Consider the following 27,195-nt stretch of genomic DNA (forward strand, 5'->3'; position numbering starts at 1 on the left):
CTGTCCATGGATTAATTGCTATAGGTCGTCTACCAATTGTCATCATCATCATCATCGGTGGGATGCCACCACCCCCCCCACAACAAGTCAAATAATAATAATAAAAAAAAATCTAGCAGTTCATGATTTCTTGGCATGAGCTGTGGTAACACAGGTGTCTGAAATGTTGAAATGGTAGAGAGGTGGTGACACCTCCACTCTTACTCAGACACAACTCCCAACCAACCAAACATCCCCCCCCAAAAAAAATAAAATTATTAAAGAAACAAACCAAAAAAAAGAAAAAGGTGAAACCCTCCTCCTCAGGCGCAGAGTCTGACGTGACTCTGAATGTCCCGTGTGCAGTGGAATGAGAAGGAGGGCTGAGATACTGAGTGCGCGAGAGAGGGGGGGGTGGGTGGGTGGGTGGGTGAGGGGGGTTATGTGGAGAGAAATCGGAGCATTGTGGCGTTCACTTGTCAGCTCACAGATCCTTTAACAAAAGGAGGACCTCAGCTCAATAGTGCCCATCTGATGAATTCCAAATAAAACTTGATCTGACGTCTAATAAAATCTGTACACTTGTTTTGAAGTCTTCATGATTAGTTTTGTCCAAAGGGGACTTTTTATTTTTTTTATTTTTTTTCATCTTTCACTGTATATTTATTAAATCTTTATCTGCTCTTTAATTTAGATGCTATGAGTCCCAGCTTGTGTATATGCATGTGTGAAGAGGGAAGAAAAAAAAAAAAAAGACGCTGCTGGCCTTTTTTTTTTTTTTTTTTTTTGTGGATGGCTTCGAGTTTGCTAGCAGCACTTTTTCTTTCGTTTACTGTTCCGGGTGAGTTTGACCACGTCGTTCTGTTGCTGCTGCTGCTGCTTGGCGAGCACCTCCTTCTTGGCTCTTAGCACTAGCTCGGTGATGCAGTTGAACATCTGCAGGAGAAGAACAAACCGGAGCCGGGTGGTGAGTACAGCAACCAGACGGGCTCAAATAACAACAACAACTGGGGCTGAAATCTAGGGATAGGCCCATTATCGTAATCATATTTTTTTAGCAGTTTGCTTGATAACCAATAAAGTTAATTAATTAAAAAGGCCGCTACTTTGGCTCCGCTACAGCTCTGCGTCTGTCCCTGTCTAACTCCCTAACTCTCTGTTACGGGGTATAATGTTGAAAGTTTCTTATTTATTAAATAATTGCTTAAAGCATTGAAACTAAGTTTTGTGTCGGAGTTTGTTACCTTCCAAAATCTTCATTTTGACTGTAAGATTTTCATTTTCACTGTAAATGCACATTGTTTCCAAATATCCGTTTCATTAACTACTAATAATCGGTATCGGCCTTGAAAAACCCGTATCGGTTGATCCCTACTGAAATCTGTTCAAAGTGTCCCACCGAAGCCATCAACATCCTAATATTTACATAGCATTAAAGGTAACGGTTCGAGAAATAGGGTTATTCTTGCTGAGAGTTGCTTGTACAATATGAAGCTACAGCTTAGCATAACAGCAAACGAACTAGCCTTGGCATGTATAAAAATGATAAAGCAAACCTACAGTTAGCTAACTAATACCTTATATGATGTTTGTTTGAGATGTAAAAAAAACAAAAGTGTAAAAGTGCCTATTTGTGGTTGTACTGTAATATGCAAGTGGTTGCCTCACCATAATAATAAGACAAAAGAGATATTATTAAAAAAAAAGGTGCTGGTAGGCGGGTTTTATTACCTTTACACAGGACAGTTAGTTCTTTCCAGTCTTTATGCTAAGCTAAGCTAGCCATATAAGGATGCCTAGTTGGGCTTTAGGAAATTCTGATTGTGAGAAATTGTGAGTTTTTTTTAATGTTCTGACATTTTATAGAGCAAACAATACATCGAGAAAATAACTAGGCCAGCCACTGATCATGAAAATAATTGGTAGTTGCAGGCCTAAAGTGTAATTTCCCAAAAATATTCCTTTAAAGGCAGTGGTTCCCAAACTGGGGGGGTCTGCTGCACTGCTAGCAAAGCATGAACAAGTTTGTGAAAAGGACTGTCAGGTGTAAAGCAGATGATGAAGCTACACCAAACGCCACAGGAAGTGACCACAAAACCCTAAGGAGCCGACTAGAGCTGTAACAATACCAAATTTGACCGGACAATTAATTGTCTCCGAAATTATTGCGATGAACAACAGAATTGTCTTTATCAGTCAAATTTGTAAAAATATTTATTTATGTATTACTTTTGCAAACAAATTCCAGTTTTGATTGAATCCCAGAATACACCTTGTGGTTATAATCACGGTCACGTGACACAGGTACACCAGCCTATGAAGTAAACCCCGCCTATTTATTATTCTTAAACATAAAATTGCATAAATATCCCGCATATTCAATCGCATTTTTCAAGGAAACGTGCCGCATAATCAAGGATTTTTGCCCGCAACATTCACAAAAAAAACTCTGCATATTTCTGGAAGGAATGATAAATGCAAAAAATACTTGTGAACTCCCCCTAGGCCGTGAGTCCGATCTGGACGAAAATGTGCATGTAGACTCTGTGGACCCTCATGATAAAAAGTTATCAAAGTCATTCTAACAGCACAGGCAGGTGGCGCTATAAAAACAAAAAGGGGGGTTTTGCTCTATAACTCCCACACCGGACGTCGTACATTCAAAATTCCTACGTTGGCGCGTTCCCCGAGCTCAGCCGAGTCTTGTCCGACACCGTACGTCGTACGACTAGTGTGGCGGCTGTGAGAGGTAAAAGCGAGAGGACGAAGAGACAGCAAAGACCATGGAAATGGGAGTTAAGAGTAACCAATAAAACAAGCTTCTCAAGACACGGTGACTAGACATCGCGATTGCGATTAGATTCATCGTGTAGCCCTAGCATATAGGCCTATGTATTATGTTATATCACTAAATAAATACTTCTATCTACATAAAAGGGGGGCCCTACAGAAAAAGGTTTGGGAACCACTGCTTTAAGGAATGCTGTGTACAATAAGCCAGAGCACAGTGAGCACCCTGAGACAGCCTGCTGATCAGCAGGTATTACACAGCATTCAGACACGCTGCCTCATTCATTCATGCATGCATACCAGACATGTCCCAGAGACCATTCCGCACAAACACGTCAGTCTGCACCAGTGTTGGGCACTAACACATTACTCAGTAATAGATCACTTTCCACTAGGGGTGTGACGAGACACTCGCTCACGAGACAAGACGAGACACGAGATTGGGGTCACGAAAACGAGACGCGATCTTAACACTAATTTAAAGAAAACTTCAGTTAAGAAATATGACTCGGACAAATAGTCTTTACTCAGAGAACCAAGGTTACAAGCTAGGGGTGTGACGAGACGCTTACTCCACGAGACGAGACACATCACGAGATTGGGTTCACGAGAACGAGACGAGATTTCTCGTCGAGGTGAAAAGTTGTCTCGCGAGGCGATGTGATGTCAGCGTGATGGAGCGTGGAATTACTATTGAAGATCCCCCTGCCACTTTTAAATCATTTGTGTGGCAACATTTTGGTTTTCCTGCGGAAATAATAAACAGCGAAAGAGTGACAGACAAGACGAACACAATATGTAAATATTGTAAGAAAAAAATGCCGTATACCGCGGCTAACACGAGCACTATGCAAAAACACTTACAGCACCACCACAGCTCTCTACTAACTACTGCAGCCGCGACTCGCGGGTGCTGTAGTTAGTAGTACGGCATTTTTTTCTTACAATGTTTAAATATTGTGTTCTTCTTGTCTGTGACTCTTTCAATCTTTTCACCTCGACGAGAAATCTCGTCACGTTTTAATCTCGCGAGATCTTGTAAAACGAGATCTCGTCACACCCTTACTTTCCACATATATCCACGACGTTCCACTTCCGGGATTGCTCCGTTGCCGCCGGACATTCCGCCGGATTTCACTCATTTAGGCCGGATGTCTGTTGCCTTGGGCTTCCTTTGTGTTAGCATTTTAAACTCTGGTCGGCTATGGTTAACCTTTTCTCAGATTTCTGCAGGGTAAATCCAGACAGCTAGCTAGACTATCTGTCCAATCGGAGTTTTCTGTTGCACGACTAAAACAATTTTTGAACATACACAATGTTCCACCAAAACAAGTTTGCCTAGCGCCGCCCAAGACGATTTTGATTGGTTTAAAGAAATGCCAATAAATCAGAGCACGTTTTTCTTCCATCCCGGAATGCTGTGTGGACTAGCCAGACCCTCCTCGCGGTGGAGGAAGGTCTGGCAAAGCGAATTACTTTCCACAGTGACAAGTAGCGTAAGGGATTACAATTTCCAAAACAGTAATTTCATTACAGTTACTAATCCAAGCAACGCTGCGTTGCGCAGTCCTTCCAGAAAAATGCTGGATGGAGTTTTTTTGTGATTATTGCGGGCAAAAATCCTTGATTATGCGGCACGTTTTCTTAAAAAAAATGCGATGGAACATGCAGGATATTTTAGCAATTTTATGCGATGAAATTGCCGGAACTTGCAAAAATTGCGGTTTGATGAAAAAGAGAAAAAAAAGTGATTCCCCCAACACCCTGATTTTCGATGATGTTCACGTTGCATAATTACGTCACTTCATAACATTCCCATGGCAACAGGGGAAAATGGCTGCTCGTGTGAAGTAAACGCAACATTTATAAGATATAAGGGACTTTTTTGCAACAAAAATGCAGGGATTATTAAATAATAAAAGCTCCGCGTATTTTGTGCGAAAATCGGCAATTTATGCGCCAAAAGTGTGGCATATTTGAAAAAAATGCACCCCCCGCATCAATATGCGGACTTTGACTGATTATGCAATGAATTATGCGATCGCATAATCGCGTTTTTCTGGAGGGACTGGTTGCTGCCTTACTTAAAATGTGATTTGATTTTTTTTGCCCAAGGTAGGCTTTCTTATATGATGACTTAATTTAGCGAGCGGCAGGTCAGGGCCAGGACAGGTCACGTCGGCTACTAGCCAAAAAGCCAAACGAAGGACGACGGAAAGAGGAATACTTCCAACAACATGTCACTGTGAGCAGAGCAGCGTCCCTTCAGGCACAGCGAGTTAGTATGGTTGTGGAAATCTGGATCGCCAGGTCCTTTTCATTATGTAAGTTTATGTGAAAAAACACTTAATAAGCCTATGTAAATGTGCGATAGTCTTCACATCACGCAGTAACAGCCTGAATGCAGAATGTCCGCAGTTATGCAGTTTGGCTGATTGTTGACTCCTTTTTTTTTTTTTTTTTGGAAGGGTGGGCCGCGAAAGTAATATAGTAATCAAAAGTTTTCCTGGCTCAGAGTGGGCCTTTGGGGGGGCGACGCACGGCAGTAAGCATGATTGCTCCGCAGTACAGTAAAGGCAATGAGTCCGTGTTACCCTATTTGACAGAAATCTATGCATTTTCCTGTTATTTCTGACAGTTTGATAAACAAAAATGTATATCATGTATGTATAAATGAAACCTCAATTAACAAAAATTATTATTTAAATAAATCACATGGAGAGTCCAGTACTGGCTGACTCTAGACAATAAAACTGAGATTCAGGGCCCTATCTTGCACCCGGCGCAGCGCAAAGCCCGACGCAAGTGTCTTTGCTAGTTTGACGCAGTTGTCAATTTCCCGTACACAGCACCTGCGTCGTTTAAATAGCAAATGCACCTGCGCCCATCTGTGCGCCCATGGGCGTGCTGTGTCTTACAGGGAGGCATGTTCAGGTGCATTCTTGGCGTATCGCTATCTTATGGTAGCGGAAAGCGATCGTTTCCATGTACGGTCCGCTCGTGAGCTTTCACTTCACACACGAGCCAGATCAGTTTCTTCTCCTGAAAATTCTCTTACCAAATCCGCCATCATAATAGCGATGCGCCAAGGTACAAAAGCGTAATATATTACACTTTCTGAGTAACTTGCCCAACACTGGTCTGCACACAGTCAAGACGACAGAAACAACGACTTACCTCTTCGACGTTGATGTTCTCTTTTGCACTCGTCTCAAACAGGTTGATTCCCATCTGCTCTGCAAACTTTTGCGCGTCAGTCGTCTCGACCACCTTGGAGTTGGGGTTGTCGTTTTTGTTTCCCACTGAAAAACCGAAAATGTTGCCGGTGTGATGTAACAGTAACGGACTGTCTGGACTCAAAACAAACAGGAACTCATTTTTCACTAGATTCAAGGGTACAGTCTATTTTTTAAAAGGTGAAGGGTGCCGAGATGTGCCCGGACTTTTTCGGAACACCGAAAGGCGCAAGCTCACCTAATATTCGGCACACGTCGTCACAGTTCTGGTTGATTTCATGTAGCCATCGTTTGACGTTGACAAAGGACTCGGCACTCGTGACGTCGTATACCACTATGACCCCGTGCGTCCCCCTGTAGTATCTGAACAGGCAGACGGAGAGAGACAGTCAGCCTTTGACAGCAGGGAACTCAGGGGAGTCCCAGAAATTACAGTTTGACTGAAACATACATTCACACATATTGTGTCAGCTAGAACACTTGAACACAACGCTAAGAAGTGCATTAAAAATAATAATAATAATAATTCAGAAAAGGATTTAGAATCAGAACCAGAAAATGTGTTTTTGCCATGTAAGTAAGACAAAGAATCTGCCTTGGTGATTGGTGCATACATAAACATATTAAACATGAATATGAAATGAACAATAAATACAGCAACAAATGTGTTCAATGTAACGTTTAACATTTAATAAAAAAAGAGGCTGTATGGATTAGTGTGCAAAAGTTTAGGATATATAGCATCATACATGATGAAGATGTACAAATTGTACAGGAACACAAATATCTGGGAGCAGTGTTTGACTTGCAGCTGAAACTCAACGTGAACGCAGACTGTATAGTCACAGCAGACAATTCATCTGCTAAGGAAGCTGAATTCTTTCTGTGTCTGCAAGAAACTTTTATGGAACTTTTATAAAACTTGTAGCTAGAGATGAAGCGATAGACCGGCCGGTGACCGGAATTGGCCGGTTTTCACGTGCTCGGCCATGACCGGCGAGCGGCAGGTCAGTCTGACATATGCCGATTTCATGCCGTTCAACGCTACGATTAACTGACAGCATAAGTTATACGAGTTACAGTTCTCAAGGACACACGCACACGACGGGACAGCGGTGTGAAGCGCGTGTCCGCGCTATTCTCACACATGTAGGGAACCTCGTGAATTAACCTGCAACATGTCAGCTCTTTGGAAATTCTTCAGCCTGTGTGCAGAAGATAACAAGATTGCAATATGCAACACCAAAACGGGACGACACCAAAAACCTAATTTGTTTTGTTGGATATTGGATGTGAAAAGAAGGAAATGGTTCTGACATTGCACATTAGATGTGTGTGAATTTCCCACACCAGGAGTAATTTATATAGTTCTATTTCATAGTGATTATCTGTTCAAAAAATGTTCTATGTTCTGTGCAAGATGTTCTATTAAATATTTGCGTGTGCTGTAAAGTCGTTAGATAAAATGATTATGGAATCGTCTAAAATCGGTATTGACTGGCCTAACTCAAAGAAAATCGGAATAGGCCTAGAAAGTTGTAATCGGTGCATCTCTACTTGTATCGAGTCTTAACTTTTTCAATTGTGTTGCTGGTAGGCCTGCACGATTCTGGGAAAAAAAAGTTTTAGCTTAGAATTGATATCACGATTCTCTGCCACGATTTTTTTCTCACAAAGTGAAATGTTTATTGCACACATGATAAACAAAACAAATTGGCAGTACCAAAAAGATTATTTTTGGCACCTATAGCACATTGCGCATCACCACAAGTCTGTAAACATAGAGGCTTCAATGAATAATGAAAATAAAGTACATAATGGCTATTTAAGTACAGCAGGCTACCAAAAATAGTGACATATAACACATTCAACTAAATATGGCCCTGATAGAGGCTCTGTCAGCTCTCTGTGGAAGAAACAAGTGGTTTGAGAAAGCTGAAATATATAATAACTCAACCTGACCACGCACTTTCTAGTGAATTTTGAGTTATGCCGTCAGGCAGGCGCAGCTACGTGGCTGCATGGGAAACAAATTGCTATGTACATTGCTCTATTCCTTCATCTATCAGGTTACTAAACACAATCCATTGATCTGTGCGCGTGTTGTCACTGGCATGTTGAGGTTTTCGTTGTTGTTATGGATTTATGTATTTGATCTACATGGATACCCTGGAAATTCAGAGTTCTCGCGAGAGCACAGTTTGAATTTGCCATGTGTATTGTTGTGATTGGGTCTGGCTTTCCAGGCTACTACATGGATGGGATAGACTGTACAAATGAATTGCTAATTATCAGATAAAGCAATCTGAATAAAAATGTGCAAAGGGCAAGTAATAGTCCAGGATAACTAGCAAGCAACCAGAAAAGTTAACAGAGATGGCTAAAAGTAATGGAGAATTAGTAGAAATAGTGACCATCTGGTCTATATCTGGCCTAAAACAACTGTTTGGTACGTTTTCCACTCCAGTCAGACACTTTGCTGCTTAACCCTTGTGTTGTCCTCGGGTCAAATTTGACCCATTTTTAAAAGATTTCTTTATGAGAAAAGTGGGTTTCTTTCAACCAAATTTTCAGAAAAATAATGCGGATTGTTCCACACAAGTCAAATAAATTATCAGCCCACTACTTTCTTTAAATTTGGATGTCTTACAACGAACGTTGAAAAAAGTGACAAAAATGGCAAAAGGCGCAGAAAAAAAATTGTCAAAAACATTGGAAAAAGTGACGAAAACATCGTGGGGAAAAGCAATAAAGTTTTGAAAAAGACGACCAAAATGTTGAAGAATGCCTGTGGAAACCCAGCATAAGGGAGGAAAGCCAACAGAAGTGAGACCTGCATCTGTCCCACACAGACAACTAAACCTGAATGTGATGATGGACAGGTCAACTGTAACCCTTCAGCCAAGCATCAAACCGTGAACCAGGCATCAGAAAGGGAGCATCCCCACTGTAGCTGCACTCGCCAAACAAACACAAAGACCCTTTTGTCAGGCTTACTGTGTGTAAGAGTGTGTGTGTGTGTGTGTGTGTGTGTGTGTGTGTGTGTGTGTCTCAGTGTTTCTGCCTGGCCTGACAGTTTGGTGATACAGTGTTGTCTGAGCAGTAATAGGCCACCACACAGCAGGCCTGGATGGATCTGTATGCGCGAGCGTTCGGCCCTTGTGGCGTAAGGGTTGAAGGCGCTGACCGTGTGAACGCAACCTCCCTGGTTCGAGTGTGCTCATATTTCGCTCATTTTCAGGTTCATAATTGTATTTAGAGGTTGTACCAGGAGGTACATAGGTTTACATGGTTTCATTTTAATAAAACACCATATGTTTGTCGTACTGCACACTGCTGCAGCTCCTCTTTTCACCCTGTGCGTTGAGCTCTCTGTTTTAGCTACAGAGTGAGGCATCTCACTTCTGTTCCATCTTTGTTGGGAGTCGCACATGCGCAGTAGCTAGGTAAGGACTACTAGCCAGTCAGAAGCAGTGTTTTTGGAGAGGACTTTGTGCTTTTTCACTTTGTAAACCTATAACATGCACAAACAAAGATATATAACACAATAAACTGGAGGACTACAGATGGAAAGTAGCATAATTGCTAAATCTGGTGCAGCCATCTTTTTAATGTAACTGCACATTGTCCTGCTAAATAAACTAAACTAAACTAAAGGGAAAAAGCCAAAAAGCATAATATGATAAAAGTATGTGAAAATATACTTTGTTATGATTCATATTTTATTCAACATGGTTTTCCTACATAAAAAGTTTGTTGGGTCTCTATAAATTATTGAGAGTGGTCTAGACCTACTCTAATCTGTAAAGTGTCCCGAGCTAACCTCTGTTATGATTTGACACTATAAATAACATTTAATTGAATTGACTGGTTTACGGATTAGTGAGTGACGTACCAAATCCAAGCATGCCTGGGCTACGTTACGATCTCAGATTTCATCTCAACCCCTTCAGGAGAGGTAATTAATCGATTAGTTGATCGACAGAAAAAACTGAATTAAAACTATTTTGATAATCATTTAATCGTTAAAGTAATTTTTAAAGCAAAAATGGCAGAAAATGCCATTTTCACCTCTCAAATACAGCGATTTCCCTTCCTGTTTTATATCATACTGTATTGAACTGAATATCTTTGGGTTTAGCAAAAAACAAGACATCACCTTGTAATAATAAGAAACCTTGTAACAATAGTTAGTTGCAGCCCTAGATACAAGTCAGTATAGTCAAGGTGAGACATTTTAAAAGGGACATAAACATAAGAAAAACATTTCTTAATTGCAGGGGGACATTAAAGGCCTTGATTTGGGCCTAAGGCTTCTGTCAGCTGTGGGTCAGCCACAGGGTCAGGCTAGTCCGCCGAGTGGACAGAGCAGAGGCCTGTACGACGGAGCAAGATTTGGCGTTAACGAGGTAACTTCAGGTTCAACCCAGGGTTTTGTGTATCACGGTGGATCACTTGTTACCGGGTTAAATCGCCGTGGTAACTTATGCCGAACACCTAACCTGCTCGGGAGCATTATGGTCAGGGCTTGACATCAACTTTTTGAGGCACTTGTCCTTCGGACAAGTACATTTACGTTTCACTTGTCCATGAACAAAAGTCACTTGTCCGGGTAAAGATTAATCATTTTATAATTTTTTTTATGTTTTGCTAATGCAGAATTTTAAGAAACCATTGAAAGCATCCAAACACTATCAACATTAATACAATTCAGTTTAAACAGTAGAAACAAATGTGTCCCAAGAACAGATTTCCCCTTCAACAAGAAAAAAGGATCTCCAGACTCATAATACAAAGTTATACTTTGCACGCCGGTGTGCAGAAGTTAATATATTGAGATCCTAAGTGAATATTTTAAAGTTTCTCATTACTTTCAGATTCCTAGTCAATATTCTAAGTTACTATGTCAATTGAGATATTTTGAGATATTGAGTCAATATATTGAGATTGTAAGTCAATATGTTGAATGTTCTCATTGCTTTGAGATTCTTAGTCAATATTCTGAGTTACTAAGTCAATATATTGAGATACTGAACCAATATGTTGAGTTATTAAGTCAATATATTACGATACTAAGCCAATATATTGAGATTAAGTCAATATTTTATAGTTTCTCATTACTTTGATATTCTTTGTTTATATTCTGAGATACTGAGTCAATATATTGAGATACTAATTCAATATTTTGACCAGAGGTAGTGGTGACTTGAACTTATACTATATCTAGAATCATTTTGTAGACATAACAATGGATTTTGCCACTAAATGTTGGTGTCAACGTGTCTTACCAAGGGATCCTTTTAAAAAGGTGTAGCTACTTTACAGTTGATTATTACTTGATATTTAATTCGCTACAAACGAGTAGCGGAGCAGCTAGTAACGTTACGAGGCAGAGAGCCAGCCGTCAAGAGTCAAATTAACTTCATGCTTCATCCGCACAAAGCACACTTCTATCGCCACGAGTGACAGCTTTATTCGGCTCGTTTTCTGTGAAAGATTTGGGGACGGGGTAACGTTAAAGCGTAGTTAGCATGCTAACGTTAGCTAACTAACACCGGCTGCCTGGCTTGCTGGTTCCGCGGTGCTTTCATGCTGTATCGCTTACAGAGAATGAGCTGAACAGTGGGCTGGGTCTAACGTCAGCGGTCCGCTCTCCGGCTGCTGCTGGGTCTAACGTTAGTTAATGTATTTGTTTCAAATCGGTAAAGTAAAATCTGTAACATAAACGGAATGAGTGGCACATAATAACGTATATAATGCTTCATCCACACAAAGCACATTGCTATCGCCACGAGTGACTTCTGTTTTCAGCTTGTTTTCTGTGAACGATGTGGCGAGGAGGTAACGTTAAGGTGGAGTTAGCAAGCTAACACCGCCAGCTAGCTCGCCGTGCTTTCATGCTGCTTCGCTTTGGAGAATGCGCTGAACAGCGGGCTGGGTCTAACGTTAGCGGCCCGCCGACCCGCTGCCCGGGATTGTGGGGTAAAATATGTATTTGTTTCAATTCTGTAACATTGACAAAATGAGTGGCATTTTGATTTGTTTGAGTTTTAACTTGTCCAGTGGGGCAAGTAAATTTCTCTTCCACTTGTCCTACAAAAAATCCACTTGTCCCGGACAAGCGGACAAGCCTTAATGTCGAGCCCTGATGGTTATGTTGGAGATTAGAAATCAACCGGTGTAAAAGCACCGCCTACTGACCAATCAATACTCGACTGATAACGGCGTCACCGTTCTTAGAAGATCTGGAGCTCAGTGGGCAGAGAGAGGGAGGGAGAGAGAGGGGGGAGAGAGAGAGAGAGAGAGAGAGAGAGAGAGAGAGAGAAAAAGTGCCCTCATACAAGTTAAAACATTTAGAGACCGACAACCCCGTTAACATTCCCTGATGGGTACTTTTATGAAAGATATAGATTTTCAGCGGAGGGAATTACGTATAGGCTATTTGTCGGCTTCTTGAGCCGTGTGTTGCCAATGCCACACATCAGTTTGAATTATGTTTTTTTATTTTCTCTCACCATCGCTTACCACTGCCAGGGTTGCAACACAACAATAGAACAGGCTAAAGCAACGACGGTTGGACGATGCAACGATGGAAAGCACAAGTGTAATTATGATCAGACCTTGTGCCTGACTGATGGGGAAGTGATATTGATAAGCGTTGTGATTTAGGCATAACAGCGTCGGCTTTTTTGCGTATTGCCTGTAAAACAGTGCCTGTGTTGTTCATATTTATGTAGAATTATAGTATAGTATAGCTCTTCTTATGTAAAATATGCGGCTCTGGTAGATGTTTGCGATTGGTCGCGCTGTGCAAACACCGCCTCTTTTAATGTGAACGTGCGCGTCGCTGGATTGGGAAGCCCTGGGTTGATTGAACTAGTTGTTAACCACCGCGGTTGTTAGGTTACGTGAAGCCGGGAAACTGAAATAAATCCCGGGCATGTTGATCCGGATTCGTAGTACAGGCCTCGGGTCTCTGCCCATGATCCAGCTCCACGGGGGAAAGTGGTTTAGGACCTAATGAGGCACCATGCCGCTCTACTTCAGCACAGTGAACAATTCGCCTTATGGCCAGCCTGCTTGGTGGAGGGATTCCTGCAGCCGTCCTCCCAAACTAGGACGATCATACTCCTCTGGGGGCTGAGGCGTCAGCACTGCACAGGATTTCAAGCTTTCTGGGTGACTTTGGTGTTCCGATTGTCCTCACTGCAGTGGCGATAGTACAGTGAAGTTTTGTCCCGAACAGGGCCAGGAGGACCGATAAGTCAATTATCTAACATTATCGGTCCTCCTGGCCCTGTTCGGGACAAAACTTGGGACAGTGACAGTTTAATATCTTTTAATTAAGTGTAACCTCTGTCTGTTTTAGTCAAAGTCAAAAAGGAGTGAGTGGGTAAGATGACAGAAGTTTGAGCTGTAGGTCACATCAACGCTGTTTCTACCAGAGCTGCTCAGACGCTGTCTTTTCATACAGTGAGAGCAGCCGCCCATTGATGCGCAACTCTTATTTATTATTGGGTGTCAAATGTGTGCTCTAATGTCAAGCCAGTCCATGTTAATTGCCCAGTAACTGAATGGTAAGTCCATATTTCAGCAGAGCGCGGTAGGAGCAATCACGTGTGAGTGGTCTTCAGAGCGAGACAGCAGCAGCGATGTCACCCAGTGTTTTTTTTTTAAACCGGCCGTGACGATGTTTGGACGACAGGGCCGAACAAGACATTTTTAGGTGACCAAAAATGCTCCAATCAACTTTGATGAAGTGAAAACACACAGTGAGAGGGTCAAAGTTTAAGGTGAAAACATGGACAGGACCCCAAAACAAGTTCACGGCTATTTTAAATGTACACAGTGCCACGGATAGGCATTGCTAAGCCACGCCTTAAAGCATTCCCTGCTTTATCGTCCAGTTGAAAATAAATGGGACCGTCATTTACAGAATGAACATCGTGCTGTATTGAAGTAGACTTGAAATTAGTGATTGAGACCATACACTCATCATGAAAATGTTTACTGAGGTAATAAATCAAGTGAGAAGTAGGGTCATTCTCCCGTAGTGTTATGCAAGCAGACTTCTTTTTTTGCAACCACTTAAGTCGCCCCCAGCTGGAAATAAGATAGAATGCAGATTTAAGGCACTTCCGCATTGGCTTCACTTTTCACAGCCGGAAGCTCCGTTCATTGTTTTTTTTTTTTACAGTCTATGAGGGGAAAATTTAGCAGCCAAAGAGACAGTTATTTCCCTAGGCTGCCCTCAAGTGGTCAAAAAATCAGTTAAAGGGGTGATAGAATGCAAAACCGATTTTACCTTGTCATAGTTGAATAACGACAGTTTGGTGGGTAAATAGGACATACATAGAACCTCAAAATCCCATTGACACTTCTTTCCTCTGCAAATCTCACAATTTGGAACTGCCTCTAGAAACGGGCGAATCTGAAAAAGCTAAAAGTCGACGTCAACTTCTCAACTACTCCTTATTTGGCTCTACCTTCTATTTTTGTAACGCCCCAAAATTTACATAGGCCACTAACTGATCTGAGGACAGTTAGTCTTCTGAATAGGTCGCGCAGATCTCAGAAATTGTTCATCTGCTGTTTTACCACTAAATTCACTTCTGAGACTTTTTTATGCGAGAAATCAACTATGTAGAGGTCAAATATGGGTCGTTTTTTACAAAAATTGATGGCTAAACCGGCCTGCTGTGAGGTAGATGGAGCTCTGTCACGGCTGGCAACCCACGGTGCTCGATACCCGCGCAAAGTCATCATTTCTGGGCTAATGGACTACCAAATGCCGCTGCCCTGACAGAGCTCAAGGGGCTGCAGCTCCCCTCTTCCTGCTAAATGCAGACCTGCCAACCTTGAAGAACTTTTATGAGTACAACACCCTCACAGTGACGGGACAGCTCGCTAGGAGGGGCAGGTGGGCGGAGGGTTAAAATGCAGCGCTCCGATTGGCCGAAAGCTTTTCACTCCACTGCTCAGCGGCAGAATCAACGTCATAGATGTAGATTGCATAGAAACTGAAACCGGAGGAATGCGAGATGCAACAAAATGCGTACCTAGAGAGCAGCGAATCGTACAAGCGTACTTAAGGGTCAAAATGCGTGCCGAGTACGAAAAATGCGTACATGTTGGCAGGTCTGTAAATGGCCGGTCTGTGTGAGTGAGGGCGCGGTCAGCGAGCTTGTTACGTCTGCAATCTCTTACCACAGGTTCCAGTTAATCTTATAATGGATATGTGTATTGAGTTATAAACACCTCTTGTCCGTGAGTGAGCTGGATGGAGCTCTATTAATGAGAGCTAGCTTGCTTGCCTCCTCCTAACAAGACTTCCAAAATTCACAAAAATGAGGAGCTGTTATATAAGTGGCGTGACGAAATTCAAACTGTAAATATACTCCAGTTATGCCGAAAGTGTAGCTAACTAGCCGCGATCTGTACACATAGGATTGAAGGGACACTAGCAGCTAACGAAACCCCTCATGTTCACAAAAATGCATTAAATTGAAATCGGACACAATTGTTAGCTTTATGTGACCTTGGGGTAGCTGTAATATAAGTGGCGTGATGAAATTCTAACTGTAAATATACTCTAGTTATGCCGGCAACTGGCAGCCGGCTAGCTCCCCCGAGCCCCGGTAGTAAGTAACCGAGAAACGGTGACTTTCACTGGGTATGGAGGTTGCCGCTTTCTCGTCAGACTGTGTGGAGCTCCTAAAGTCCAACACGTCTTACCAAATTTGCAATTAGCCATCAATTTTTGAGCTTAATATCGTTGATTTCTCACATAAAAAAGTCTCAGAAGTGAATTTAATAACGAAATAGTAGACAAACAATGTATAACTTTGCAGTGTCTGAAATATGAGACCTGCTGTCTCGTCACCAATGTGTTTCTATGTGGTTTGCTCAAACCAATCAGCGTGCAGCTCATCTAAATATTCATGAGCATACCATATTTGGAAGAAAAACTCTTGTTACAAATAGGGCCATATTCACAGTGTAGTTAAGGGCCTATAAAATAGCATTCGGGCATTTTTCAGCCCAACCAATGTGACATACCCTATTAGGAGACCTTAAGGAACAGTGTGAAATACCCTATATAATCATTCTATCACTCTTTTAATGCAGTTCCGGGTTTAACGGACCCTTTTCCTAAAATGAAAAAAAAAAAAAAAAAAAAAAAAATAGCGGTAGTGGTCATGCTGATAGTTTTGATTTTGATTTGTCTTTTAGATTTCTGTCTCCACCCTATTAAAAGTGTTTTCATTTAAGAGTAGCGAGTGGTGCATTTCATTTTGTGCTGTGACTCAGCTGAAGCCAAACTGGACAAAAATGTTTGGATTTAGATTTAAAATGAGCTCACAGGCCTCGTGTTGGACACGTATTTGCACGAGTGGGCAGTCACTGCTTTCGTGTTGGAAGAAGATGGATGATACAACAATAATGTGGGTCCAACAATTCACCTGTACAGACCAAAATTACTTCCATACATCAGCGTGAACCCAGAGGCACACAGATGCTGTAGAACACGGGACAGCGGTGTGACACAAACTACAGCATAAGAGGGTAACGACGCCAAGGCCTTTGCCGTCATGTAGTGCTGCAGTACGAGTCAAGTCTCCCCTCTCACATCTGTAATTAGGATATGTGGGGAATTCCACCCAGTTTCATAGCGCAGCACCGACTCAGTCTAGTTGTCTACAAACTGCTTCCTCAAATAAAACCTAATCTGAGGACCGCAGAGAGCCTTTTTTGGTTTCAGATTCAACTGCTGAAAGAAAATATCAAGCTTCACCTTGGTGTGTCTGTGTGCGTGTGGATCTACTTACGTGGAGGTGATGGTGCGGAAGCGCTCCTGCCCTGCTGTATCCCAGATCTGTAGCTTCACCTTCTCCCCGTTGATCTCCACTGTCCGGATCTTAAAGTCCACGCCGATCGTGGTGATATAGCTACCTGCAAACACGCACGCCGAGACAAAAATCAAGTTAGTACGCTACAACAACAAAGTAGACTTGGCAATGGTGCTACGGGGGCTAACGGTAGAAGCAGCACGCACCTGAAAATGTGTTGTCTGCAAATCGCAGGAGGAGACTGCTCTTCCCAACTCCTGAGGACGAAAACACAAGCACAGAATGAGGCTTAGAGTCCAACCAACAGGTTTCCAAAAGAAATAAAAAAAAAAATGAGTGCATTCTTTATGTTTGACTTATAGCTTTCAAACACAATAACTACAGTTGTCTGAGGACAAACATGTTTTTGAGTTTGAGGTTGTTTTATATTATATTCTAGCTACCAAAGAGTAACCACGTGGCGGCTGCAAACCAAAAACAAGACATCAACCGGAACAGTTGCTGTAATCCTTTTACATAAAAATGAAGGATTTCAAAAATATACAGACAAAGTTGTACCTGTTGCACAGTGTACAAGCTGAAGGATTTAAGGTAAGCAAGGCTGCACCCTACATGTTCATTTAAAACATTTGATGACGCTTGTACCTTAATCGCTTCAACAGCAGAACAAACAGCAGCAGTTAGGAAAGCTTGCGTCGAAGCCACAAAGGCAAGACAACAAATGGAACAACTCTATCACAGATATAGACATAACAGATGCCAGGTGAGGACAAAGCAGAGGAGGAGGAGGAGGAGAGTTGGATGAAAAAGGAAGATTGATAAGCGGGATCAGTACGGTCTTCAACAGATCAGTTGTCAGGTTACAGCCAGAAGATAGAAAATGACTGTGCTGCCTAGCCTGGGGTGGGGTGGAACTCAGCATATAGAGCCTTGTGACTTAGCCTACCAATTGTGTTATTGTCATCTCATGTTTGATTGGTACCAACATAAAAAGCTCTCAGGTTCCTGTGGTCTCCACGCTACAGAGTTTTGTTCAAACAAACAATAGCCAAAGCTTCAAAGCAGAAGCGAGATCATCATCATTTAGTACTTTTGAAGCTTTAATATTCCATCCTACTGTCTAGCCACCCAGCTTAAAAATTATATTCCTCAGGGGGTCAGTGATGAAACTATTCACGACGTTTACATGTTCGACTTTTGCGGCCTGGAACTTGTGAACAAAAGGTAAACGCAAACCACTGCGATGAGCAGATATATCACATGCATGCAGTGTTTTCCACTGGGTTTGTGAAAGACTGAGGTGCATGTATTTGGTGGGGGGTTTAGTGGTCCACTAGAAAATGTTTTTCTTTTTTAATTCAGTGCAATTTCACATGATTATGGACCATTTTGATTACCATATCAGTGTCTAAAATGATGGAAAAGCTAGAGCAGATAAATAAATAACCCTCAAAAAGCTTGCTGAAGAAGTCCACTGGGAACCAAATACAATAATTTAGATCTGAAAAAAGTAATTTAGTTAGTTTTCATGCCCACAAGTTTTTTACTTTCATTCAGCTTAGGTGGTGCCCAAAACTGATTGGGTGCTGCACCTTAGCCTTATAATAGTAGGGGAAACCCTGGCATGTGCTACTATGTCAGGCCAAAAGCTAAATAAGTCCAGTGATGTGATAAAACTCAGCCTGAGCAGCTTGGAGATCCAGAGTGTGAAATGTCTGAATCGCAGCAGTCCATCAATCTACATGCCACGGTGGGGCAAAGGCCAGAGCATCTTTCCTATATAATCTCTGTGCACTGCACTGCAGACACTTGTACTTCCATGCTACAGCTGAGGGGACACTGGCCTCTGTGTAAGGGGCAGTGAAGGGATTGCTGTGCTGCCTTGCCCTCTACTGTGAGCAGCCAGCTGATGGGGTAGTGCCAGGATCTGGGTTGTCAATGAATGCAAAGATCATTGCCCACAAAGCAGTCCTGCACACTGAGGCTACACTCCTACTGAGGGTGAAGCCATTAAGGCATGTTCTCACTTTAATGGGGAGATACAAGAAGAGCAGGCCTTATCACTTGTACATATTTACATGATCTACCCATCTACTTGTGGCATTGTTTGCCATGGGTTTTAACATAATAAAGAAGCTAAACACAGCTAAGGTAACCATATATTCAGTGGTCTTTGAACCTCAGCTGCTTGACTATAATATGGCTCTTAATACTACAGTTGACACTTATTACCTCTGTCTTGTCTCACTTCACTATACTTTGACTGGCTGGATGCAACTAACGTAAGAGACTGCAGTGCAGCATTCCTCCACTCTTAAGAAGCTAGCACTATAATGCTAGCTAGCTAGCTAAATAACAAACTGCATTTCAATAACAACCCAACTTAGTTGACTTAACACCGTGCAGAAAACAGGCTAGTTTTAATTTCATGTATGAGGATATACATGAAATTAGGAATACTAGCGTCTCAGTCCAGCTAACGTTAGCAACATAACCAAGCCTGAAAGTGTAATGTTAGCCTAACTTCCATCGAGCTAACAAAGCAAACAAGCGATACAAACTACAGGACAAATTAGAGGAGCATGTGAACCCCGGTACAGTTATTTGGGTTACAGTGGGTGTTTTGTTGTAGAGCTAAAATAAATGTCTTAGAGCCGATATGAGAACAGGACTGGAAAACCTTCAAGAGACAAACCCCGAAGATCTTGAGGCGATATCCGGCCTGATCGGCTGACATGCCCAGCCCGGACACACAACCTCCGCCCTGTCACCGCTACATAAATATGGCGGATGTGTACATTTCACCAATCATTTCCATGCAGAAACTAAAAAAACAAGTTGTAAAAGCATCATAGAATCGAAGCGGGCCTACAGCTGCATTTCTTCTTCTCCCCTTAAATAAAAAACAACAAGACAAGGCCCACTTCCCGTCCCTCATCCCCGGCGTCGGCTTACCGCTGTCACCGATGATGAGCAGCTTGAAGAGGTAATCGTAGTCCCTGGCCATGCCGGTAGCTGGTGGCTCACCCCCGCCTTGTGCCGCTTCTTTGCTCGGTTTGCTGTCCAACTTCCTCGGATCGTAAAAAAAAAAAAACTCACCAGCCCCCAGATCCCCCGATACGAAAGCAAACGACCACTACCGATACTACAAAGTGTTAGCCCCCCGAGCTGGCTGCGTTTTTTCTCGGGGTTTCGCGGCGTAAGCAATCCTCTCCCTCCGCTGCAAACAGCCGGAAACTCCGCTTCCTTCTCTGGTGGAGCGGTGGAGCTGCACCCAACTCTGACCCAGCTTCACTGCGCAGGCTCCTGCTACAGCACAGGCGTCCCATCCCATTGATGAACATTAAACTCATGCTACTAGAAGGACAATAGACTAGTACCGTAATGTTGACTACATCTACAAGCAGTGTTCAAGAAATTGCTGGTTCCATTTCTTTAAAAATAACCCTTACCCTCTACACAACGTCATTCATACTATACACACTGCCAACCACATAATGTGGTAAATCTACCCGTTCCTCTATTTACACTAATCAGATTGATGCCATCACATAGCGAATGATTAAAATGTTCAAGGTACATAAAACACATTTGAAACCTTTTGCTTTAGATATCAATCTGGGTCACTTTTAGTATGATGGTGGTTTTAGAGCCCTAAACAAGATGCTTCAGACAGCTGAAGAAGTGACACACCCACCCCAGGAGGGTTACAATTCCCAACAATCCCGCTCTATACATGTGGTTTGTCTGCATATAATCCTCACATGTACTGACAATTTAAATAATCTCAAATGTCAGTAGGTAGTACACAGAGACATGTGAAGTTCCTGTAAGGTGTGATGAAAGGCTCAGTGACCTGACCCGCCCTGTAGAAAACGGTTTACCAATAGTTCACACACATTATGAAATCAAGATCTTTTTTTATTTTGTATTGCCTTTTTACAACCGTATCACTGACATAAGAATTTTTTTTTTTTTCTTATAAGAGGTTGCTTTCCCCTCCAAACAACTCTCACACACAAAGTCCAAATAAAAGTTAAAGACAGGGGGTGTTTCATTACAGTAGCGTCTTAAATGCTTGAAATCATTTTTGTAAAATAAGTAGCAAAACACTGAAACATCAAAACAAAATTGGCATTGTGTCTTCTTATGTAGTTTAGTACAGGATAATAACCTGCACATTGTGAGATAAAATAAAATAAAATAAAAAATTATGAATTGGGCTTAAAGGACGCTAAAACAATGAGAGAAAAGAGAAGAAAAAAATAAAATAAAAAGGAATTTCTTGGGGAATAGGTGGGAAAACACTACCCATCTCAGTCTTGGTCCATGAAAGGCAACATGGGCATGTGTGGTGAGTGTGTCTGGGGTTGTACAGTGGGGATCATTTCATAGCTCGGTCCTACTCAATCACGTTAGGATGGTGTCATCTATCTCTTCATTGGAGTCTGGCAGGCAGGCAATTTTTTTCAAGGACCGGCGGTGACACTCTGACAGCAGGTCGTTACTCGCAGAGTCCAGAATGACCGTAATACTCTGAATTGTAGAAAGAGCAAAAAGGAACAATTAGAAAAAGCAGTCTTTTGCTATACAAGTTATCTACATCGTTATATAATAGCAGAGAGTCTGTAGTCTGACCTGCATGGTTTCCTCTCCCTGTCGGAGTCGTAGCAGGTTGATGATGGTGTGTTCGCTCTGAGCTCTCACGCTGGTGTTCTTGTCCTTGGTGTTGTCTAGTAGACTCTTCAGGAGGGGCTTGATGAGATTGGCCTCCAAGGAGGGTGTTGCTGGTTCTTTAAACACCCACCACAGCACCCGCTCTGACACCAGTCTGATGTCACTGGACTGATTCTGAAGACACTGCATGGTCACACAGACAACAGACGTCTCAACACAAAAACATACTACACACACTATTGAAGCAGGTACTCATCACAGAATTCACGGTGTTATGTCAGTATTCACTGTGTTATGTCCATCAGTCTGATATCAGCTTTCATTATGGGTTTTAATTATATAACCGAAGGCTTTGTGAAATTAATAAATGAAAAAAAACAATTCACAAGTTTTTGGGGTTTCAAAAGCAAAACAAAAATGGATTCAGCTGGGCCTGAATGGAATGGAAACAGCCTTGGCAGCTGGAGTTGAACAACCATCAATGAATGTATTCTATACTCCTCAAGCTTGGACTTTTCAGCCTGTGAACCTAAAAATACTTCATACTACTAATATAGTACCAATGCTACCCTGGTAATAGAGTAAGAACTAGAAATACGGTCATCAAGTAACAAATGCTGAGCAACTGTTTGTCCTTAATACCATTAGGCCTAAATAAAACATAACATTTTTAAAAGGCGGCATCATTTGATTTCTTGTGTACACACAACATTGTTATGTTATCACCCTATACAGTGTTTGTGGTTGTGTTAGCCAACAGCTGTTTATTTACACATCCAGCAAGCATGGAACACCATAAGCATTCATTTGGAGTCGTGTTTCTGGCAACCTGACAAATTCAAGTCTAAAGGCCCTGACACACCAACCCAATGGCTGACCTTTGGCCGAAAAGGCAGTCTGACTGATCAGTCGGTTCCCCGAGGTCCAAAAAGTGCATCGGAACACACCGTAGCGACGCCGACTTGAGCGTGTAATACGTCTCCATAACAGCAGGTGGCGCTAATCTGTATAGTCGTCCAAAAAATTTAAACCGGCAACTGATTGGACGAACGCGTCACGTGGGTCTGGTTTCTCCGGAAATTCAAAGCCAGACTGTCATGGTGGCTTGTTCGGAATACAATGTTATATTGTACTAAAATAGTTCACCACAACGTGTTTATGAAAACGTTTTAAGCGAGAAATAGGCCATGCAGATGCTGAATCTTCCGAGTCTTCATTTCAGATGGACAAAGGTCAGTTTAAAAGACTCTAGTCACGCTCATCACCGCTTGTCATTTCCGGGTTAGCACTCCACCAATCAGATTGGCCATGGAGTCCGACTGCCCGCCATTTATTTTTATTTTATTTAACCTTTGTTTATTCAGGGGAGGTTCACTGAGAGGCAGCCTCTCTTTTGCAGGAATGCCCTGATCACATTCACACCTGGAAGCGGCCCAGTACAACCACAGTCTGATCTGCTGGCCACTGAGCAGCTCCACTGGAGCAGTTGGGGTTAAGGGCCTTGCTCAAGGGCACCTCAGTGATGGTAATGAGGGAGGGACAAGCGTTGCTCTTTCACTTTCCCCACCTAGATTTTATCCTGTTGGTCTGGGGCTTGAACCGACGACCTCCCGGTCACAAGCTCTCTTCTCTAACCTCTAGGCCACCACTGCCCTATCAGACGCAATATGTCAGGTCGGCCAAAATGAAGGCCGACAGCCCCTCGGATGGACGACGGCATGCAACACACCGAACAGACTCGAGTCACCGACCTCGCCAGACCGTCCGACGGCCGATTATCGGCTTGGTGTGTCACTGACTTTTTCTGGGAGAGGGATCCCTCCTCTGCTACTATTCCTGAGGTGTCTTCCGTTTTTTTCCTGTAGGTTTTCCACTACTAACAACATCTTTTATATTACACATAGTCACTTGACCCATTTTCTAACTATAAATCAAGGAATCTCTGTGTGTGTGTGTGTGTGTGTGTGTGTGTGTGTGTGTGTGTGTGTGTGTGTGTGTGTCCGATGTTTTTCAAATATCTCGAGAACCGTTCATCCGATCTACTTCACACTTGGCTTCCTGGCTACCCAGTGAACTTGGCGTTTGGAGTTTGCAGTTTGGACAGTGTTGGATATTGGATATCAACAAACTGTGAATAAAACTAAACGGCCGCACAATAAAGGTTGAGAAAAAAGAAAATACTGGCATAACGCTGGCTTCACTTCATCCTCGTCTACCCATCACAGTAAAAGCCCAGCTTAAGTTCACTCAAAGCATTTCGCTAAGAGGAAAGTCAATAAAAAGGCATTTATTTGCCAACACTAGATATCAAACAAAAGATAGATAGTAATCTGTGATTACTCCATATTTTAATAGTGATATTTTGTGAGTATAATCTAATCACACTATATAATTACGCACAAAGCCAGAGCATAGGGTGAAGAACGGTTAGCTAACTTATTAGCATTCACTTCCTTACTTGTACAAATATAGAAAAGGGAAGTAAAGAGCCTGTAATTATCAGTTTAATAAAACAGTTCCTGCTTTACCTTGACAAACTGTGTTATGATGCGCTGGGAAACACTACCGCCTCCCTCTGTTCTAAGGTGATGCCTCATCAGGTATCCCAACGCTCTGATCCCACTGGTGGCAATGGGAATCTGGAAGAAAAACACAATCACAACATGAACCGACGCACATGAGGGCAAAAGGAATAGCAGGAATAACAGGACATACAATGTAAGAGAACAGAAGAGGACACAGGATTGTAAACTATACTACTTTATTATTTCCATTCATTTTATTATGTAAAAAAGTGGGGGAATTACTGACAACTTGAATTTTTGAAATGTCTGTTGAATCTTACATAGGATAGTGTAATCTACAATATGCAGCACTTGTTTTCGGAATGTCAGTATGGTAAATATAAAGATACAGCCAGGTTAGACAGTTAACTTAGCATAAAGACTGGCTCTGTTTAAAAGGTAAAAAGCATCTAAAGCTCACTCATTAACACGTTATATCTGGTTGGTTAGTTAGCTGTGCTTGTGGTCACTTACTAGCTACAAAGAAAACCACGATGGGTGAATACGCTAGTTCCCAAAATATCAAACCATTCCTTTAAAAAGGCGACATACAGAGTGCCGCACAAACTTTCTTCTCACCCTGTCAGCAGTGGCGTTGGCCAAAATGGTCTCTGTCACAGTATCACAGTATTCCTTCCCACACAGCTTCTCGGGAGCAGACTTAACGGCTATGGCCATGGCCAAGCTACGGCCATGACGCACCATCCAGTCAACACCAGACACATCCGCTGAGAGGAGGAAAAACATCGATTAGTTTGTGCTCTCGCTGTTCTGCCGATGCACGGGGAGCAGCATAAGAACACTGGCAAAGTCAGACCTTTATGAAAACATGTAATTGGACAAACATCATGAGAGGTGCTACTATAAACATATTTATAAAAAGGACATGAAAAACACTGTTTGTGCTTAAACCAATTAAAAACACACATTTACTAAGTCACTATTATTATTTCGGTGTGTACACCGAGACAATTGTTGTAATAAACAGCAATTAGGGGCACAATGAAATAGTCAGCCCAACATTATACGCAGAATGTGAAATGTGATGTGCTTTGCATATAAATACCAACCCAAGATGTGCTGAAGTAACACACTCTTTAGCTCCTCCTCTGACAAGAAGGCACACAGCTCACCAACGCAGCCGGCCGACGCCATGCGGGTTGCATCCTACGCACACACACACACACACACACACACACACACACAGGTTGGGTGTTAGTTATTCTCAAACTGACAGACGCTTTTAACCACCTTTTCAGAAAACCACATCCTCTCTGCCTGACTTCCGTTTTTCTATTGTGATCACAGAGGAAACTACAGCACAGAACAACTGTCTGTGAAATCCCTTCCATGATTTCATACGTTTATACTTTATTTTATTGGTAATTACTTAATGTATTCCGCAGCTATTGCAACCCATTTGTTGCCACAGATTTTAAAAAGCTCTAAATCTGTGACAACTCCTCCAATGCATCTGCAACTTTCTGTCATACCTCATCGTGTCCCAGCATGCCTAGTAATGTGGTGGTGATGTTCTTGCGGATGGCTGGGTCCACTTTGGAACCGGCCCCCTGGATGACAAACCTTAAGGCTTGGAGCATAGTCTCCCTGTGAGAGGGGTAAACAAGGACAACACAAGCATGAGAATGAGTTTTTACAAATAATGATCTAATGATCTAAAATCAACATGAACCAGACCACTGAACAGTGCTCTCTGCTGGACAAACTATGTAATGGTGACACTCTTTCTAAATAACTGCAAATACACATGCACAGTACTGTGCCAAATTTTTAGGCAGGTATGAAAACATGCTGTCAACTAAGAATGCTTTAAAAAATGGAAGTGTTAAGTTTATTTTCATCAATTAACAAAATGCAGAGAATGAACAGAAGAGGAATCGAAATCAAATCGATATTTGGTGTGACCACCCTTTGCCTTCAAGACAGCATCAATTCTTCTAGGTACGCTTGCACACAGTTTTTGAAGGAACTCGGCTGGTAAGGTGTTCCAAACATCTTGGAGAACTAACCACAGATCTTCTGTGGATGTAGGCTTCCTCAAAACCTTCTGTCTCTTCATGTAATCCCAGACAGACTGGATGATGCGGAGATCAGGGCTCTGTGGGGGCCATGCCATCACTTCCAGGACTTCTTGTTCTTCTTTACACTGAAAATAGTTCTTAATGACCTTGGCTGTATGTTTGGGGTCGTTGTCCTGCTGCAGAATAAATTTGGGGCCAATCATACGCCTCCCTGATGGTATTGCATGATGGATAAGTATCTGCCTGTATTTCTCAGCATTGGGGACACCATTAATCCTAATCAAATCTCCAACTCCATTTGCAGTAATGCAGTCCCAAACTTGCAAGGAACCTCCATCATGCTTCACCGTTGCCTGCAGACACTCCTTATTGTATTGCTCTACAGCCCTTTGGCGAACAACCTGCCTTCTGCTACAGCCAAATATTGCTGCCATTTTTCTGCACCCCAGCTCCTATGTTTTCGTGCATAGTTGAGTCGCTTGGCCTTGTTTCTATGTCGGAGGTATGGCCTTTTGGCTGCAACTCTTCCATGAAGACCACTTCTCCGGACAGTAGATGGGTGGACCTGGGTCCCACTGGTTTCTGCCAGTTCTGAACTGATGGCACTGCTGGACATCTTCCAATTTCGAAGGGAAATAAGCTTGATGTGTTTTTAATCTGCTGCACTTTCCTTGGCCGACCACTGCGTCTACGATCCTCAATGTTCCCTGACTTTAAGCAAGTGTACCTATAAGAATTGATGCTGGTTTGAAGGCAAAGGGTAGTATCACCAAATATTGATGTGATTTAGATGTTTTTTTGGTCACTCACTTTGCATTTTGTAAATTGATAAAATAAACATTCATTATTTATATTTTTGAAAGCATTCTTAGTTTACAGCATTTTTTTCACACCTGCCTAAGACTTTTGTACAGTATTGTATATACAGTGAGGAAAATAAGTATTTGAACACCCTGCTATTTTGCAAGTTCTCCCACTTGGAAATCATGGAGGGGTCTGAAATTGTCATTGTAGGTGCATGTCCACTGTGAGAGAATCTAGAAAACAATTTCCAGAA

The 27,195-nt window shown here is 42.3% G+C and overlaps 2 protein-coding genes across 3 annotated transcripts in view; both read right to left on the reverse strand.

Moving 5' to 3' along the window:
• Positions 1-434: 434 nt before the first annotated feature.
• Positions 435-20,169, reverse strand: rab35b (RAB35, member RAS oncogene family b). 2 transcript variants are annotated; one of them, XM_028578422.1, is made up of 6 exons: positions 19,811-20,165; positions 17,062-17,112; positions 16,835-16,958; positions 6,244-6,368; positions 5,947-6,071; positions 435-915 (listed from the first exon to the last, which is right to left on the reverse strand). In XM_028578422.1, the coding sequence occupies exons 1-6, from the start codon at positions 19,860-19,862 to the stop codon at positions 787-789; spliced, it is 606 nt and encodes a 201-aa protein (XP_028434223.1). In that variant the 5' UTR covers positions 19,863-20,165; the 3' UTR covers positions 435-786. The 2 variants fall into 2 exon arrangements, with proteins under 2 accessions (XP_028434223.1, XP_028434224.1); XM_028578423.1 differs by lacking the exon at positions 5,947-6,071 and having other exon boundaries at positions 809-915; positions 19,811-20,169.
• Positions 20,170-20,755: 586 nt separating this feature from the next.
• Positions 20,756-27,195, reverse strand: part of gcn1 (GCN1 activator of EIF2AK4) — a 38,785-nt gene continuing 32,345 nt past the window's right edge. Inside the window, exons 52-57 of the mRNA XM_028577404.1 lie at positions 25,590-25,704; positions 25,167-25,263; positions 24,676-24,824; positions 24,061-24,171; positions 21,494-21,715; positions 20,756-21,391 (exon numbers count right to left, since the gene is read on the reverse strand). Coding sequence (XP_028433205.1) covers positions 21,266-21,391; positions 21,494-21,715; positions 24,061-24,171; positions 24,676-24,824; positions 25,167-25,263; positions 25,590-25,704 — 820 coding nt within the window. The 3' untranslated portion in view covers positions 20,756-21,265. The remainder of the gene's footprint in view (positions 21,392-21,493; positions 21,716-24,060; positions 24,172-24,675; positions 24,825-25,166; positions 25,264-25,589; positions 25,705-27,195) is intronic.

The sequence above is a fragment of the Perca flavescens genome, chromosome 5 (assembly GCF_004354835.1).
Source record: "Perca flavescens isolate YP-PL-M2 chromosome 5, PFLA_1.0, whole genome shotgun sequence".
In the NCBI taxonomy this organism is placed as follows: domain Eukaryota; kingdom Metazoa; phylum Chordata; class Actinopteri; order Perciformes; family Percidae; genus Perca; species Perca flavescens.